Source organism: Tympanuchus pallidicinctus, unplaced genomic scaffold (assembly GCF_026119805.1).
Source record: "Tympanuchus pallidicinctus isolate F22 unplaced genomic scaffold, pur_lepc_1.0 scaffold7, whole genome shotgun sequence".
NCBI classification, from domain to species: Eukaryota; Metazoa; Chordata; class Aves; order Galliformes; family Phasianidae; genus Tympanuchus; species Tympanuchus pallidicinctus.
The window spans coordinates 17,026,849-17,045,314 of NW_026294791.1; the positions used below are offsets into that span (position 1 = coordinate 17,026,849).

Here is an 18,466-nt window from a genome sequence, read left to right on the forward strand (position 1 = left end):
CTTAGACACAGTTTTCTGTGAGGTTATGCTGACGTGGTTCTCAGAAACTATTCCCTATGACAGCTGAACAGCAGGCAGAAAGATTATTATTATACTAATTCCTAAACGTTGCACTAGGAAAAATAGTTGATCTACAGTGGTTTTCACAAAGTGTTTGCAGAAAGTTACATGCAGAGAATGTTGACATTGTGTGTTTGTTACCCATAGCTTGTATTTTCGGATTCACTCTGTGTATTGCATTAAATTCCACTTTGCTATCAGTTTAAGTAGAACTATTTATTAGGGAAACTACTGCAATTTAAAGACAATGCCATAAACAATAGAATGTTACATTCTCAACCAGCCTGTGATAATTTCAGTCAGGAGAAACTAACCGTATAATCATTGCACTGTGACTTGAATATCCTGCTATAGCACTAGCAGATTTTCAACATTCTCAGTTGTACAGAAACACACAAATTATTCAATAAGAAAGTAGTTGTAATTTAAACACAGAAATGGATTAGAAATATATATCCTCTCTCCGCTTGTAAAATGCTTGATATATGGCAAATGCTATCATTTTCCCCCATGTATATGGAATTGCATTTGCCATTTACTTAATAAGACTCCTATTCTCTCTAAACTTTTTTATTTTATTTTTAAAGAATTTAAAAATTTATAATTTTAATTTAATATAATATAATTATATAATATATTATATATTATATAATATATATTATATATATATATTATATTATAATATAATTTAATTTTAATTTTAAAGAATTTAATTCTCCACAAAAAATGCACATCGAACAACAGAAAAAGAGCAAGTGCAAGAGTGCATCTCAAAATGCCATGCAAACCTAGCCTAGAGTGGACCAGTTGTGCTTGCTCACTTTGTTCCTTATTTCTCCAATAGCCCATATCTGTTTTCTGAGTATTTTCAGAAGGCTGGAAGGGTGCAGTGAAACAAGAATTTGAAATATAAGCCAATGGTAGCAAAGCCACTCACAAGTTAAATGACTGTATTTACCAAGGGAATCCCTTTGGAGGAAAGTATAACAAGCATGCAGAGTACTGTCTGTTTTAAAGTGGGTAAGTCTATCATTCAGAGAAATGTCATAGTAAATCTGAGGACAGAGCAGAATATACAACACATGTATTATATTTTAAAATTTTGTTCTTTAGAGATCAAGAGGTGACTACAGCAGCAGAAAGACTAAAATTAAGATAGAAAGATCACATCGATTAGTAAACAACACTAAATAGCAATCTATTACTGCCAGTCAGAAAAAAAATGTTTATTCTTGTTTTTATATTTATTTTAGACTTAATATGAAAAATATCATTACATATTCTGATAAATTGGGAATGCTACATCGCAGCATTTAAAAAGATGCAGATCACAGTTTTATAGACCCTCGTTCAGGAAGATGCCTTTGAGCACCCTATTTGTGCGCACGTATGTAGAATTCTACGAAGCATCTGTAGTCACATTATTATGAGGGGGAATTGCTTTTAAAGATTTGCTTTGCTTTTGTTAATCAAAAAATGTTTTGAAGTGTATATTCTCAACCTGTTTTAAACACTTTCCAAAAAAAAAAAAAGGAAAGGTAAAGAAAAAAAGCAACTTTTTCTCCCAACTCATTTGAGCTCACTGAGCTTAAGAACATATCTAGAAAAAAGCATTTGATCAAAACAGCAGAGAGATAGGATAGATGGGGATAGGCGCATAGGGAATATTTCCCTTCCTAAATATTTTGTATAAAATGAAGTAATAAACTTTACTTCTACATGCAGAATACTTTGCCAAAGGAGGTATATTCTTTAACATGCTAATAAAGTCTTCTAAATAAGCAAGCAACTCTATCTGATGCTAAAAGAAATTTCAGAATGGTTCAAATAAAAACGTTTTGCAGCTGAAAGTGGCATATGTGTATTTATATTAAATATATGGTCACCTGCGTAAAAACATATACTACACTAAGAACAGACATAGATATATATCCAGAAAATTATACGTGAAATTTCTTTTATTTTTATCAGCACACTGGAGAATCTAGACTGAGGGAACGTGGCATAAAAATCACAAGTCCCACGTCATCCATCCTTCCAGGGCTTATGACATCACTTTCAAAGCCACAGAAAGTATCTATACTCCCTGGGTAGAAAAATCAGGCATTTCTGCACTCGAAACAAATCTGTAAAAGCACAAAAGGCTGCATTTGTCTAACTGCGATCATATTAATGTTGTCCTGAGGTTTTTTGGGTAGGGAACTACTGACCCTTTAAATTTGCTTGTGAACATTCAGTGCATGACTGACTTGGGATAACGGTGCTACAAGTAAAACAAATTACCAACAACATACAAAGTAGCTGTTTATGTGGGTCAGCAAAGATTTAATATCAGATTTCAAGACCATCCTATATTTACCATGTGTAATTTCTATCAATATATACAAATGAGAAGCTTTTTATATCTATAGAATACAATTCAATTAACAAATGTAATTTATTGTGGGTAACAGATTGCCAGGTTCATAGATTTTTATATATGACTATTTGCTTTACAGTCTCTGGAACTGATGTTAGTTACCACACTCTCCTGAGGTTGCAGCTCCCGAGGAGAAAGCCTTGGCCCAGAACTTTTCACAGGGAGGTGCTGTGTAGGTGGATGCGATGCTTTAATCACCTGTGCATTTTCGTACCTCAGGAGCAGCTAATGACTTACTGAATATGTTTACAACAGAAGCAAAGTATCACACACCTGGCTTACTTGCCACAGCTACCAAAGGTAGGAAGTCTTTTGATGTGTAAAACCCTTGATCCATCTTCAGCCCTTGGAATATACTGTCTCTGTTTGGTTCTGGTAAACCTGAAACAGATATGTTAAGGTAGATCAGAACCGTCAGGGAAGTTTCAATAATAAAAAATATTTCACATTACATGAACACTCTCAAAAGTAAACACAATACAGGTAGTCCTACAAAACCTCAGATGTTCAAAAAAAAGCACACAAACAAAAAACATCACAAATGACTGCAGCATCATGTTTGTTGTCAGCAGCATACAGAATGGTTGATCTGTTAATAGAACCAGCATTAGAAAACAGGGTTGTTGAATAACCTTTGCACTCAGATTAACTTATACCAAAATAAATGCAAAGAATAGGGTTAAAGAAAACAAAACATACTGGATGCAGAAGTAGAGAAGCTACTGGGAAAAGCATGACTGTAATAAACTTCTCCTACGTAGCTTTACTTGCATGCACAACTCAAACTGCTGGGAATCAGTTTCATTCCCTTTGTTTTGAGGTATTATTCAATGCAGTTAGATTCCAGGTAACACAAGTGAGGCAATAGGGAATGGCCTAATTTATTAGTAATGGGCATGAGTGCTGATGCTGTTTAAATTTCTTATCTCTGACTACTTGCATATCATCTTTTTTTTTTTTTTTTTTTTGTCGTGGTTGACCATTTTCTCAACACCCTGAAGTCCTTGTTTGCCAACATCTATTTGTCGTTAATTAACAGCACAAACTTATCCAACAGCAGTAGGACACAGTGATACTCTTCACAACCAATGAAAGAAACAAACATCTTTTGATTAAAACAGAATAGCAAAAAGTATCTTCCAATTGTCAAAGACAGGCTTTCTGCTGCTGTTAATACATTTGTTTATACATTATACAGCACAGAAAACTGTCCACCCAGCACAGAAGTTAAAACTTTTTTTCTTGCAAATGGAATAAATTAGGGTATTTTCAACATGGCTTTGACTTTCACATTTGAATCTTAAAAAAAAATAAATAAATCATATTCCCATGAAAATATACCAATCAATAATTACCTATTGAAGTGAAGTAAATGTCAATATTTCTTTCTCAGAAAGCAAAGAGCAACCAAGGAGCCCTTAGAACCAGTAGGCAGAAATGGAGTAAACAAAGTAACACACTTCGCTCCATCCCCAGACATGGATGGCAGCACTGATCTTTCACCTCTTTAAGATACATTGGCTGCTGGTAGAAAACCTCAATAACACTGCTTTAGCACCAACAGCAAAGCAGGATTGTACTCTGAGGAATGCTATTTCAAGTAGGAAAGGGTTAGGACCTTTTTCTATTACTGAAGCACCAAAAAGCTGCCTCATTACTGAATACTGTACAGGACTCAGCTGTAAGAACCCCAGGATTTTCTCAGGAGTCACCTCACATGGGGTAAATTTTTCGACCTCCCACATCTCTGAATGAAGTTAGTATAAGTCAAGGGGAAAAAAAGTATATATTTAGCTTCAGCAGTTTCTGTGAAAAAAAATGAAATTTGACCCCACTGAATTTAGAAGGCAGGCTTACAAACCAAAAAGCAAATGAAAATCAGCTTCTATTTTTCTTTTTTTTTCATTTCAGATATCTCATGGTTTTGAGTACTTTCTTGATCTCTGATGATAAACAAAACTATGAATCAATTGCTTTCTAAAAAATGCTGCTCTATAGCTGGATACTGAGAAAAATAAGGTTAAAAAATACAAGCTTCTACTGAACTTCAAGAACTTTGAATGCTGTACTTGCTATGTAGACTAGAATATCATTTAATTAAGAATGAATAATGGATATTTTAAGAGGCTGACAGAAATACTTTATGCTACTGAAACTATAATATGTAAGAGCTATTAAAAAAATTATCTTTAAAAAATGCATAAAACCTGTATATACTGCTTAAGTATCTATGACAAGTGCACCTTGACAGGAGTTTTCTGTGCCTACTACAGGCAAAGGACAGAGTAGTGTATCTACTGCAATTGATATAAACGTAGACCACCACAGTAGTCTCTTTGTCACAGTAGACTTTGATTTCAGGAGAAACATTTTTGTCACTATTGGGAGGTGCAGAGTGAATTAAAGACATTTTCCATTCTATCTTTTGTCTGCCCTCTGTTGAACACATGGTGAAAATCTCATAAATATTTTCCCACTTTTGACACTTACATAATCCCCCTAATAAAAATGACTCCATCTCTAACAACAGTAGTAACTCCATCAGTAGTTCAGCTCCCACCGGTTGAAGAAAAAAACAGAAATTAAGAGAAACAGAAAAAAACAGAATTAAGAGAAAGTTAAAAAGTCCAGGGTTCAGGTTTATCGTAAGTGCAACGCTGCTGAAATCAAAGGATTTATATTATGAGTGTTCTCAATCAAACAACATTTAGTGTGGCTAATATAACCAATCAACAAAACAAAGCTCAGACAGTATCCATGGCATTTTCTGCTATTTATTTTACTATTTTCATTTTGATTATAATAACATGAAAATCCATTCTAACTTTTCAATATCTATATTTGAAGGAAATGCTGGGAATTTTTCTCTTCTTCCTACAAACACCTGGCACAGTTTCACTGCAGGTTGTACTGGATTCTGATGTATCTTATACAACTGCTTAGTATTTGCCTTTAAAGCAATAGCATTTAGTTCTGTTAAAATAGAGATTATGTACTTTCTAAAGCTAAAAGCTAAAAAACTAAAAAGCTAAAAGTCAGGCAGACAGAAAGAGATCAGAAACTGGTAAGATTCACTTTTGAGGGATATCATCTCACAATAAACAGCCACCTTACAGAAGTGTGCCTTACAGAAGGATCAAATATTGATAAATAGCCAACAGCCTACCAGGAGAAAGAGGGTTTGATGAAGACAAAAAAGCTACAGAGGAGAAATACAGTTTTGTGCAAATAATTTTAGAGAAGAAATAAAATTTAAGAACAAAACAAAACAACAGTCATCTATGAAAGACATAATTTAGGTCAAAATAACAAAGGAAAATAAATACCCTTTGAAGAAGAATCAGAGAAAATCTTTAGCAAAAGGGAATTCATGCATTACAAAATAGCCAAGAGCCACTCAAGAAATGCTTGCGAAAACATGAGGTCTTTCCTTTAGGTTTTAGGCTAAAACCAGTGTTAGTAATTTCTCTACTCTCCAAATCCACCTGAAAGCAACCTAAAAGTGTTTATTTATTGCTTGATATTTCTTGTACTAAAATGATCTATCGCTGTTCTAGATCTCTTGTGTGTAAATAACCTATACCAAAATCTAATGATAATAATTTCCTTCACTGAAACTGAAGAACAACTCTTTCGAAAGGCAATCAAAAGGAGGTAGCCTGGAATTACAATTCCACTGCTGGCATTGCTACATGACTCTGCAAAACTACAGAAGCAGCAGGCTACTGCCCAGATCCCTGCCTACAGCAGCCAGAGCCCTGGAGCTCCTGCAGCCTCAGTCCCTTTACCTGCTGATTCCAGGAGACAAAATTCTGAAGCAGCCAATATCCAAACCACACACACAGGCTACAGGAAAATGTCACGTGCTAAGAAAGTACAAACATTGTGAAAATAACAACTAGCATGGTAGATCTATTTCAGCTTCCCAAAAGCTAATCTAGATAATCCCAGTGTGGTTCAGGTACGGTGTAGAAAACAAATGAATACCACTCCTGACCCCTTGGTATTCCATGAACTGCCTTCTCTCTCCAGGTGCTCCAGCTATCTCCCAAGAAACATCACCCTAAGCATGAAAAACCTCCCCCCTTCTTTCTTCCCTCAAAACACCATAATCCCTTCTGCAGTGGGTTGTACCTTAACTTTCAGTCCTTCTATCAAGTCTGACCCATTATATAATTTCTAAAGTCATACTGGAGGCATTGTAAAACACAGGCTTTAACACCCACTTTCAAAATCCATTATGTACATACATACATATAAATAAAAAGATAAATATTAGAAGAAACAATATCTACTTTTATCATTTTATTCTTTGTTCTCACAATACAGATACATGTTAATTTTCTTTACTGTAGGTGTCAAGTTCTTCATCTCCATCTGAAGAGACACAATTTAGACCCTTTTACAATCCCCTAGTCCAGATGAAATATGAATCACAAAATTATTAGAGTCTGCGAGATATACAAAGGCAATCTAAAAGAGTGATGCATACACAATGTAGTGGATTGGCATGCAAAGAAATGCACCTAGTCCACTTGCTTGCTGCACCAAATAAATCAAGGCATGTCAACATATCAGTCAGCAAGTCTAAAAAGGAAATATGTACTGCTGCTATTACTGTAAATGTTAGCCTGGTCTGGAAAGGAAAACTGATGTGGGAGTAGAGGCACAGCATGTATCTCTTTCCTATTATGATCAAATCCCCTCTCCCCAGAAACAGGACTGCCTTCTGAACCTGAAATTACTGTCTGAATTACTTAAATCTGACATGTTTGGGCAGATTTGCAGTTTCATATGAACTTCCCAGCCAGTCTTAATAACTGACATACAAAATAAGTCTTGTTCCTTGAAAAGGGTCAAGTGTAGTTTTCATTGGCAGCTGACTGAAAACAAATCTCCAGACAAAAATAAATAAATAAATAATTTTTTAAAAAAGGAGCTGAAGTTGAAGTGTAAACATATAAAAACCTATGGGGAGCAAAGTTACTACAGCTCTGTGAACTTTTCTTTTCCCCACAGCAGGCACTGGTGGGTTTTTGTTTCATTTTTCGTTGTGTTAATCCAACATTCTGGAATAATTCAGGCTGCATCAGGTAAACAAATGAGGAACTGGGGTCTATCAAGTAAAGTTCCCATTCGTTGTCTTAGCTATTGCTGTTGTGAGAATAGAGAGTTTTCAAGCAGAGGGCTGGTTGAATATTTTTACCAACCCCACGTTTTAGGTAAAAAGGTAAATTCATTTTGGCTAAAGCAATTTGTTTGAAATACACTAAGAATTTTTTGTGTTTTGTTTTGTTTGTTTGTTTGTTTTTTAAGCAAAGACGCTGAGTTTCAACATTTTTAAATGAATCTTTCAACTGCCTCAAAATGACATTACGTTTAGAAATTCATCCAAATTTATTTCAAAAGAAAACAAAGAAAATTGGCTCTATGCATATGCTTTTTTTTTCTTCCTTTTTAAACCAGACTGAGGAATAACAGCAAGTTCTGGCCACTCATGTGCCCTGTGGAAATGAACAGTGGAGGTCTGGTGGAGAGACTGACACAAATATCGGAGAGGAATTGACATGGTCTGATGAGCTATTCATTAACAATATAACAGCATATTTGTGTTTCTTAAAAATGCCCTACAGTAGATACAGATCTAACAGTCACTCTCTGAAAGTAAGTTTCTAAATCCACCATTTCCCTCCTGAAAGTGACCTTTTGAATTAACAATAAAAGTCTTTGGTACACATTTTTCTCATCTTCCTGCTCTTTAACCTACTGAAGTGCTCCAATTTGCTCCTCATGTTTCCATATGAAAATATTTTAGGCGTAACACTTCTGATAGCACTTCTCACTTCCCAGAGACTTACAGCCACAGATTCCATACAGTCAGAGTGACTACGAAGGGGCACAGCAGAAAGGAACACAGAGTAAATTCAAGCACACAAGCATCCTTCAATATTTCTGAATGCTCTGTTCTTCAAAAAGTCTGGATACATTCTAGGGATGTGGAGATCAGAATCTATGTATAAAAGGCAGTTTTATTCTACATCTCACAGTTCATGAATTGTATAAACTGGACCATGAATTTTAAGTACATTAAAGTGGTCACTTAAAGATAACATCAAAACAGTAGATTCTTGTAACTGTAAAATTCATAGCATTCCCTTGACATGATAGAACCTAGTTGTATTCATCACCATACACACTATTTATAAACCATATTCATTCATATTAATATAGATAAAATTACTGCCCATGGATCAATTTTAAACAATAATTTAGATATGTGAACTCCACTGAAACACACTACACAAATATGGCACCAGAGCTGTGCCACATGCCTGATTACAGCAAGCGCGCCATTACAATTCACGCTGTTCTATTCATAAGAAATGGAACAGAAAGCCATCGGTATCTGGAGAGCTGCTTTCTGTACATTTTAAAGGTATTTCTGAAAGAATAAACGCCCAATAAAGTTGCAAATGCTCTGCAGGTGCTCAGCTTCTTTCAAGGTCAGTCCATTAGTGATTAACACATTAGTAAATGCATTCAAGGCCTCTATTTCTAAATGATATCTCTCTCATTTTGGTGGACGCTCGGTGCTTTTTCTTTTTTGGTGGCAGCTTTGTTATTTCCTGTTGTGAGGTTCAATAGAGTATGTTTCCTAGGTGGTTGGGTTTTTTTTTTTTTGTTTGCTATGTATGTTGATGGAGATAAGTGTTTTAATTACTTTTTTAATGTCTATGCTTTTGTATTTTCTTTTTCTCTCCATTTATTTCCTGCTGCTGAGATTACTGCCTCATCTCCACAGCAGGTGGCTCTTTCAAATTTGTTTTCTTTGTAAGCCTGGTAGATTTATTTTGTAATATAACTTCTTTTTGTTGTTTATTTATTTATTTTTTTTTTAAAGTTTATTATTAATGATTTCTTTGCTTTGGAAGAGGTGCCCTAGCAAGATCTGTAAGGTAAATCCCCAGTGATTTCTAAAGGCCTCATTCATAGAAAATAAAAGTAAGGAGAGAAAAGCAAAAGAACTACAGGACACTTGCGTTAGCATTTTCTTACCCTCATGTTAGAATGAGTAAATGTGAAAAAAAATCCTTCACATTTATTAGCAAAATCCCTACACAATTGTTGCAATGCACTGTAAGTTGAACAGCATTGTTCACACCAGTGTCTTCTAGAAATGCCTGAATAAATAGCTGAACCTGTAAGTAACACAGTCCATATGTCTCATATGTTACAACATCATTAAATTGCAGTAATATCTGAGCTCTTACAAGTGGTATTGAAAAAAATAAGACTGGAATAGTCAGACCAAACCTATTTTTATAATCTAATTGATGTGTGAACCCAGTTGTCCTGTCCCAATTTAGACATAGCCAAAATTTCACAAGATGTAGCCAGGAATCAGAAACTGCATACAAGAAGAGCAGATAGTTTAGAATTAATCCATGAGTGATAGAAAATTAGGATTAGTGTTGTATTTATGAGCTTTGGTCATAAAATACTGCAAAATTATGGTTTGTGCTCAGAGCACATAGCGTCCACTATGATCAGATTAGCTTGAAAACTAATGTCGTAGACATGTTAAAGGTAAATGTCAACACTTTAGCCTCCATTAGACATAAACGCCACCCTTAATTTGATTTTATGATCATCAATTCAGATTTTCACAAACCTTCAGTTTAACTCCCCATTACCTATGTCTGAATTGTTTTTCTCAGTTTTATCATGGGCAACACAGGGGATCTGCATTTGGGATATTACTGGGGTAACAAACAAGTGTGGCTAAGGTAATTTTTTAGTGAAAGTCATCATTGTCTCAGGATGATTTAATAAAGATGCAGAAAGAATATGGCAATTATGCAATCATAAATATCTGGGTATTCAGTTAAGCATCACAGAGATTTTCACCTCACAGTTTGACCTGAGAAATTATCCTCCAAAAGATTTTTTTAATGCACAACTCAGAATGGAAGCAGACAGTATCACTAAAAGGTTTTAAAACATAATTTTTAAAGGACACTAGAAAATCAACAGTAAGTTGGACAGCAATATTCAGGGTCCCAAATTAACAGAAGATAATTACATGAGGGTTGCTCCAAAAGTAATGCTTCTTGTATTACTATGTTAGTCCACAGTGTCAGAGTTGGATGTTGGTGGTACAGCAGGACAGACAGAACCTTCCCACCAATATTGTTACATGGTGTTGCTGTATGACAGACGGCAGCAGAGGGGCAGTCTGACAAAACGGTGTCTGACATGGAAGCGTGTATGAAGCAAAGGTGAATCTTTGCATTCCTCCATGAGGAAAAAATGGCACTCACTGACATTCATTCACACTTGCTGAATGTCTATGGAGACCAAAGAGTGGATGGCACAGTGAGGTGGGTGGGTGGTACATTTCAGCAGTGGCAACAGCAGCGAGTTACCTCCACTGATGCAGATTTCTATGGGAGTAGCATGCAGGTTTTTACTTTATAATCCACAACTAATGGTGGTGAATATGCTCAAAAAAGTGTTTCATAACTGAGAACTTGCTCTATTAAATAGTGTTATTGTGCTCTTTTCATCTGTTGTAGTTTGCATGAGAATAAATATGTTACTTTCCGAGTGACCTATATAGCAGTTCTTCTTAGATTAGAAAGTAATATTTAATCACAGAATTGTTACTCACATTTGAAGTAATCGCCATGCTAAGGATGCTAGCAAGTTAAATGGTAGTTCTGGTGAAAGACTTACTGAAATATGAAGATTGCCATGAAGTAAACCTCATCATAGAGATGGACGAATGCAGAAGTCTGTTTACATTGCCTCTGGTTCTATTCTGTCTTGTATTGTTTACTGCAGGTCTTAAAGCACTGAAACAGTTTGCTATGAATCTTGATTTGCAGAACATAAGAATTCTGTAAATTCTAGCAGAAAGTAACTAAAGAAACATCTCCTATAAAAATAAAGTAGAATATTGCTGCTAACCTTTCTTATGTCATCTTGGCAACATTTATTATGCTGGCTACAAATCTGAAAAGGTCACTAGCTAAAATGCATTTAGTCGCCTCAGTCAAATCCATCTCTCACATAAGAATGTGCTTTTCCATCCAGGAAAAGAGTTCTTTCCATTCAGCTTACAACACAGCTGAATTTGATTTTTAGTCCTGTCTGGAATTTGGCCACTTCACACCACTGGCACAAGCTGTCATTATTCAGGAGCATCCTTGAACTGGCATAGCAGGGATGCTGAAGTTTAAGATTTGACATGTTAATGCTGTCAGTTCCTTTCTCTCTTCCTTCTACAAGCATGTTCCTAGCACTAACATGCCAAAGGAAAGACACAGGGGGCTGTGTTTCCTCCAGACACCAGCCAGATACTATTTGTCAGTGTGATACGCTGTACCACACTAAAAGGGAAAAAAGCCAAAAAAGGTTCCTCTCACTCAATACAGTGCTGAAGAAGACTGGCTGCAAAAGCAAGAAGCTTGCTTCTTTGGGGATAAAATTACAAGGATACAAAAGTAAACTTCAAAGATACAAAAAGCCCACCCTAATATCTCAGAGACTATGTGCCATGTTAAGGGTATTCAGACACAATAGAGAAAATATGTATATGTGTAGAAGTGAAAGCAAAATAAAGCAAAATAAACTGGATGGAAAAGAAAGAGTATACAGGAGCAGAAGAGATCTAAAAAGTAAAGAAAACATAAAATAATAAAATAGTTGTTGGTAATAGAAATTATAGATTTCCTCCATGATATGTGTCCAGTATTATAGGCAGTCATGTTGGCACATTGGAATAATCATATCCGATATGAATTTACAAAGAGAAAATCAAATTTACTATTAGTGTTAAGTTTGACATTTAAAAAAAAAAAAAAAAAAAAAAAGGAAAAAAGATCTTGGAAAGCCAAATTGATAGAAACTGCATATGGAAATGGGAACAAAGATCCAGGAAAACACTCAAAGAAAAAGCCACAAATAATTGGCATCAGATAGAAAATGTTAGGCCTCTGCAAAGGAACAGTAGAAAATCCATTATAGACATATAGTTACATATTTCCTCTGGAAATATGAAGAATAATTAATTCATTAATAACCTGGAATAACATCTTTAGTCAGATCTCATGCAGTGTACAGTGAGAAAGCTGCACTGAGGCTTACTGAGACAGTTTGTACTAGCTAAAGTCTCTTCTTCTCCAACTGTAGTATAAGAGACAATTGGTATTACAGTGTTACAAATACAGACTGATTTTTATAATGTTGTTTCCTGAAGCTGAAAAAAGCCGAACAGGTGAGATTACAGAAAACATCTAAAACACAGCCATTCCTCTTAAACTCACCGCTATTACTACTGTGGCATGCTACTTCCATAAGATCCTTGCTCTGTGAATGTAATGAAACAATAGGCTACATGAGTGACATATCTGCATCCTTTGCCAGAACTGTATCTTCATGAAATACTGACAAAATCCTACTTCTCTGGACAGAAAACCTCCCATGCTGAATATTAGTTGCAAAACATAGGTCTTTCTGGTTATTCCTATTTTGGAAACGTAGTAAAGATTCATTCAAACTTTTAATTTTTATTTTCAATTCAATTAGCTTTCAGTGTAAAACAGCAATGTCTTACAAATCCTACTGAATAACAAAGTACAACCTGAAAACTCAATATAGGAAACAAATGCTTCTTCCTAGTTCTTTTTAACATGTTAAATCAGTTAAATCTTAAGTCTCAGAATATTAACAGAGTGGTTTTGTCCACACGAAGGAACAAAAAGATGCTATAAAGCTTATTCAGTAATTACTCCCATATCATCCCGCCCACGCTGCATTTTCAAATCACTTCAGGTAAACCATCTCTACATATATTTTAAAGTTATGTCTCATAAAAACACTTCCAAACACTATTCATTTTTCTGCAGTGCAGATCTACAACTGAAAACCTATCATCAGTGCATTCTGATGAATAGGTAATAATTAAATCTTTTTTTCCTCTTCTCCTACAGCACGTTATTTGACCCATGATAAAACAACCTATCAGATTTCCATTTATTATTTCTACTTGAAGGTCTTTGCCAGCTCACACAAACATAAATCTCCATTTGTCAGATTTAAACTGTACCTGTCCCAGCTGCTATGAGGGTTCATAGCTCTTGTCCCTTAAAAATTACCAAATAGCATCGAACAACATAACCTCCCTCCAGCCTCTGCTGACCCTTGCAATCAATAATATTTGTAACCTGTACGCACACAGTTAAGTAGAACAGAAGCCATGCACTATCCCAGTTAACCACATTGAGCTGTGATACTACAATCTGCTCCCTTGTGTCTTGTGTGATCAATTTTAATCTCTGGACCAAGAATAAAAGAACGCAGCTCCTTGTTTCTGAATTCATCTGAAAAGGATGTTATAGATTTGCAGGGAACAGTGGATTTAATACAACCAGCAGTTCAAGGAAAGAACACATCTAGGTTATCATTCATTTTCATTATCCTCGGTGTATTTCAACTCTTCACAAGACAATACAAAACACAGAAAACACACATGTATCAACTCAAAGAAAGCTCTCTTTGTTATAATACCATCAGGAAACAGTTATTGTTGTAGCTGTATCCATTACTGCCACTGTGAGTGAGGTGAAGGTCAGTGATTACATTATGATCGTTTTGGTTAAAGATTTATAAACAAACTGCCAATACTCATTTCTTCTGGAAAATGTCATATATAATAAATTAAACAGCCTCCCTCCCTCAAAGTTATAAAGCCTTGTTCTGCTCTGTTAAAAATAAACAATTATTATGGAAAGAAAGAGCAATTCAGGTTTCTGATGATATTTGTTCTCTCTCCTCCAAACTAATTTTGTTTAAAAGGAGGAAAATTTGCCAACCAATTAGTCTAATTAGGCAACTGTATCTGAATGTATAACAGAAAGCAACGTTAGCTTTTGCAGTAGAAAAAGTGCTTTTTGAATCTGTCACACCACTAGAATATGCTTCCAGAGTTCTCAAAACTGCATATTTATAGGCTTGGCTACAGTGGCTCCTTGACAGCAGCTCAAATGCAATGAATCATCTATCAAAACATTTGAGAAGACTTTCTTACTCTTTTTTTTTTTTTCTTTAAAGAAACATTCTGCAAGGATACTTTTAACATGATTATGCTCCAGTGTTCACTATCAATTAAAAAAAATAGCACACACTTTTATAATTGATGGTGAATAGTAAGTGTGCATTGTCAGAGGCATTATCTTCTCAGATTGTCACATGCTGCATAACAGTATGGAGTATGCTGCAACAAATATGACATTCTTGTAGCATGCTGGAAGGTCAATGAGCTTTCTCCTCAGGTCACTTACCTACTTCACATGTCCTTATCATTAAGCACATATTTATCTGTCTTTCCTTTTAAAAGCAGCTGTAGCAAGGGATTTTATGTAAATACCTTGTTAATGTGGCATTCTCTTACACATGTAGATTGCCTCAGAAATATTAGACAACTACAGGTACCCCCTGCGCACTTTTACATACCGGAAATAACTAAGCATGATTTTGCAATGTCCAAACCATTTCTGAGTAAGGGTCAATGAAAGAAAGAAGTCATAAGTTGTTCTTTACACGTTTATTTAACCATCAACTACATCTGAATTCTTTTCCTAACATCAGCATATACTGAGAATTTATATGAAGTTTGAGACCATGACTTTTTTTTTTTTTTTTTTTTTTAAGCTAACTACACCACTCTTGTCAATTGCCTGTATTTTCCTTGGTGTTTCTTGTATTGTGACAGAGCACTAAATTTGGTGCTTTGGGTCAGAAACATAATGCGGTTGTATTTCAGATGTTGTAAGGCTACTATCTGAAATAAAAGGAAAAGGGAAATGATGGGGATCTCCAAATGTCTACACAAATCACAGAATGGCCCAGGTTGGAAGGGACCTCAAGGATCATGAAACTCCAACCCCCTGCCACATGCAGGGCCACCAACCTCAATGTTTAATACTAGACCAGGCTGCCCAGGCTTCCAACCTGGCCTTGAACACCTCCAGGAACAGGGCATCCACAACCTCTCTGTGCAGCCTGTTCCAGCACCTCACCACTCTCTCTGTAAAGAACTTCCCCTGACATCCAACTTAAATCTTCCCTCCCTCAACATAAAACCATTTCCCCTTGTCCTGCCAAAGCTTAATGTTAAAGCAAATGAAGTAAAACTTTGTCACAAAAGCTCTTGGCTTGTAAGGGCAGCACTCTGCACACGTCACACACGCACTCATTTTAAGCCCATGCTTTAGGTGGCCAGTATGAAAAATTAAAATGTAAAATCCACACTTCCGATATTAAGCAACTAATTTCTGAGGTACTAAAACCATCAGAGAGGCAGAAGTCTACATCCCATTTTGGTCCACAAAGCAGTAGCCAGATCCAGAGAAATGACTATTACAAAAAGTTAAAACAAGCTGCTTAAACCAGCCTGCATGCAACAGTGTAAATACTCCCAATAGAGCATATAGGGTCCCCCTGACACAGGCATTTGACCCAGGCTAATGTCAGGCCAGTCACATAGATGTATCAAGGAGTGAGCACAAGTCCTTAATGCTTTCTTGGTGCATAATTTTGTGTTTGTGATACCACAGCAGGAAGATTCATTCCCAGTGGAGCTACAAATGGTAACAAAAACAAGAAGCGTCTGATCAATAAATAGAAAATCAAGTTACACGGTCCCTGTAGAGTCCTCTAACAAGGATTTCTTTCCAAAATGTTCCCGCTTGTTTAATGCTGCTGATTTTAATCCTTTCATACCAGTGGGTCCTACACGCGTGCATTAGTGCTAATGTATAACAAATGAACATTTTATACAAGGATATCCATTCTCCCCAAGTAAGAGGGTTAATAACAAAGTAAGGTTTAGGAATGTAAATTATTTTCCCCATGTGAATGAAAAACAACATGAGTTATTCATTTAAAAATTATTAGCATATAAAATCATTATTATCTCTACAGTTAATGTACAGTTCACTGACAACCTTTTGGACCATTACAATTAAGAAAGGCAGCATCCCTAATGAAGTTACAAAACACATTGTTTATTAAATAGAAAATTGCATCTTTAATTACTTTAAGTATTATAATCTGATGAAAAATTATTTCATAAACCTCAAGACAAATTATGTCAAAGATGGAGTATGCATTTTGATCTTCTATGAATCCTAAACAGCACTTTCAATTTGCTTGCAGGTTTCTGTTGTATGCAAATCTACTTCTGAAATTGCTTTCAAGTGCCTAAATACAATGCCACTAGCAGAAACTTAAGAAGCAGTTTTTGTTATTCTTTCTTTTTAAACAGATTTAATTTTTATCAATTGTAGAAATTTGCATTTCTACTAAATGCGGTTTTTTATTCATCCTCCAGAAGAAAACCAAAAGATAGTTTTCTGCAAGGGTCCTGAAATCAGGTTGACTGAAATAAAGGCAATTTGGGGTTCTACTGTATTTTATTATATTATTGATCTACTTTGAGCTAAGAGGGAATTTTGTTCAAAACCACCAAAGGCTTTGAAGATATGCTGTAGTACCAACAAGTACATACTAAGTTTTAAATATTCTATCTTCTTTATACAAAGTAATCTCTACGCATTGTCAAGACTTTTGCTGTCTGTCTGTCATAAGACCTACCTGCTTAATGTGCTGACCAAGCTTAGAAAAGGACTGAGCTACACACTGTATTGCCTACTAAACATAGGGCATTAGGCTATCCATTATGCTTTAGATCAAACCTAGACAAAAATCAGTATTAAAACACGTTGATTTCTGTATCACTAAGATGAAATTAACGTAGCCACCTTCACTTACATCAACTTGCTATTGAATATTTTGTTTGGAAGCCCCAAGAGCTATTGGGCTTTCTCAGACTAATCAAACAAATCAGAAAAGCACAGAGATTTTCAATTCCTTTATGCTAAAAAAAAATTGCTACACTAGGTCCATGCCTTTTTGAGAATAAATATTATCTGTGCAAATCATGGTAAGCAAATATTCTATGTAGTGCTATAATAGTAAAATAAAAAGAATAACTAAAGAAGGACGAAAGTCAGTGGCCAGTAATTGATACGCATTTTATAGAAGTACAAAATGCATTACATAACTATAAAACGGCTAACACTGTCTAGATTTAAATATATATATATCCTAAAGATCAAATGATTATAAGCAATTCACTTGTGCAGTTAGTACACAAAACTTGGAACAGAGTAGTTTGTTCAGGAACATATTCAGCAGTTTCAGAGCAGTACCTGTGTGCCAGAGAAAAATCTAGCTGGGATTTTCAGGCAAGTGAGATAGTGAAAGTCAGGCACATTTGCAAAAGTATTCAGAACAAAATCAAGTTTTGAAAAAAGTTTTCCTGCAGGGATCTACTGTTAACTGGAAAATAGCTAAAGATGTGGAAAAAAATAATTCAGCATTTGAAATAAACTCCTTCCTGAGTGTGCACCTGCATACTCTGGTTGTTTTAGGCACAAGAATCTCTGAGGGTACATCGACTTCCAAAAGATCTGTCTGAATCTACATTATTGACATGCAACTCGGCAGAGAGACTGCCTTGGAGGCAAAGGACCTCAGGAGCACAACATTTTCAGAGCAAGCCTTCTTACATATTCAAAGATGTTCAAAACCTGACTGGATACAGTCCTAGGCAATCTGTTCTAGCTGACTCCGAGCTGCAGGGTTAGACTAGCCAATTTCCAAGGGTCCCTTCCAACTTCAACTCTTCATGATTCTTTGAAATACTCCCTGTTGACGTCCTAAGCCACTGCGAGATTTCTGAAATTTTTATTTGGGATTGGAAAAAGAAAACCTACTAATATACTTAAGTGAAAGAAAAGTATTCCCTACTAGAGAATAGGTGCCAGACATTCACATAAAATTGAGAGAAATTCACAGGTATGCGCAGGCATTTCTTTGCCGCAAGCCCCATATGTTTCTATTACAGAGACCTTGTAGCCA

At 35.6% G+C, this 18,466-nt stretch overlaps 1 protein-coding gene across 4 annotated transcripts in view; it reads right to left on the reverse strand.

Annotated features, from left to right (window-relative positions):
- DPYD (dihydropyrimidine dehydrogenase) overlaps positions 1-18,466 on the reverse strand; it is a 327,599-nt gene that overhangs the window by 171,836 nt on the left and 137,297 nt on the right. For 3 of the 4 annotated variants that reach the window (XM_052666446.1, XM_052666449.1, XM_052666445.1), the window contains exon 9: positions 2,753-2,860. The exons of the other annotated variant lie outside the window; for it this stretch is intronic. In XM_052666446.1, the coding sequence (XP_052522406.1) occupies positions 2,753-2,860 (108 nt within the window). The remainder of the gene's footprint in view (positions 1-2,752; positions 2,861-18,466) is intronic. 4 annotated transcript variants of the gene reach the window in all.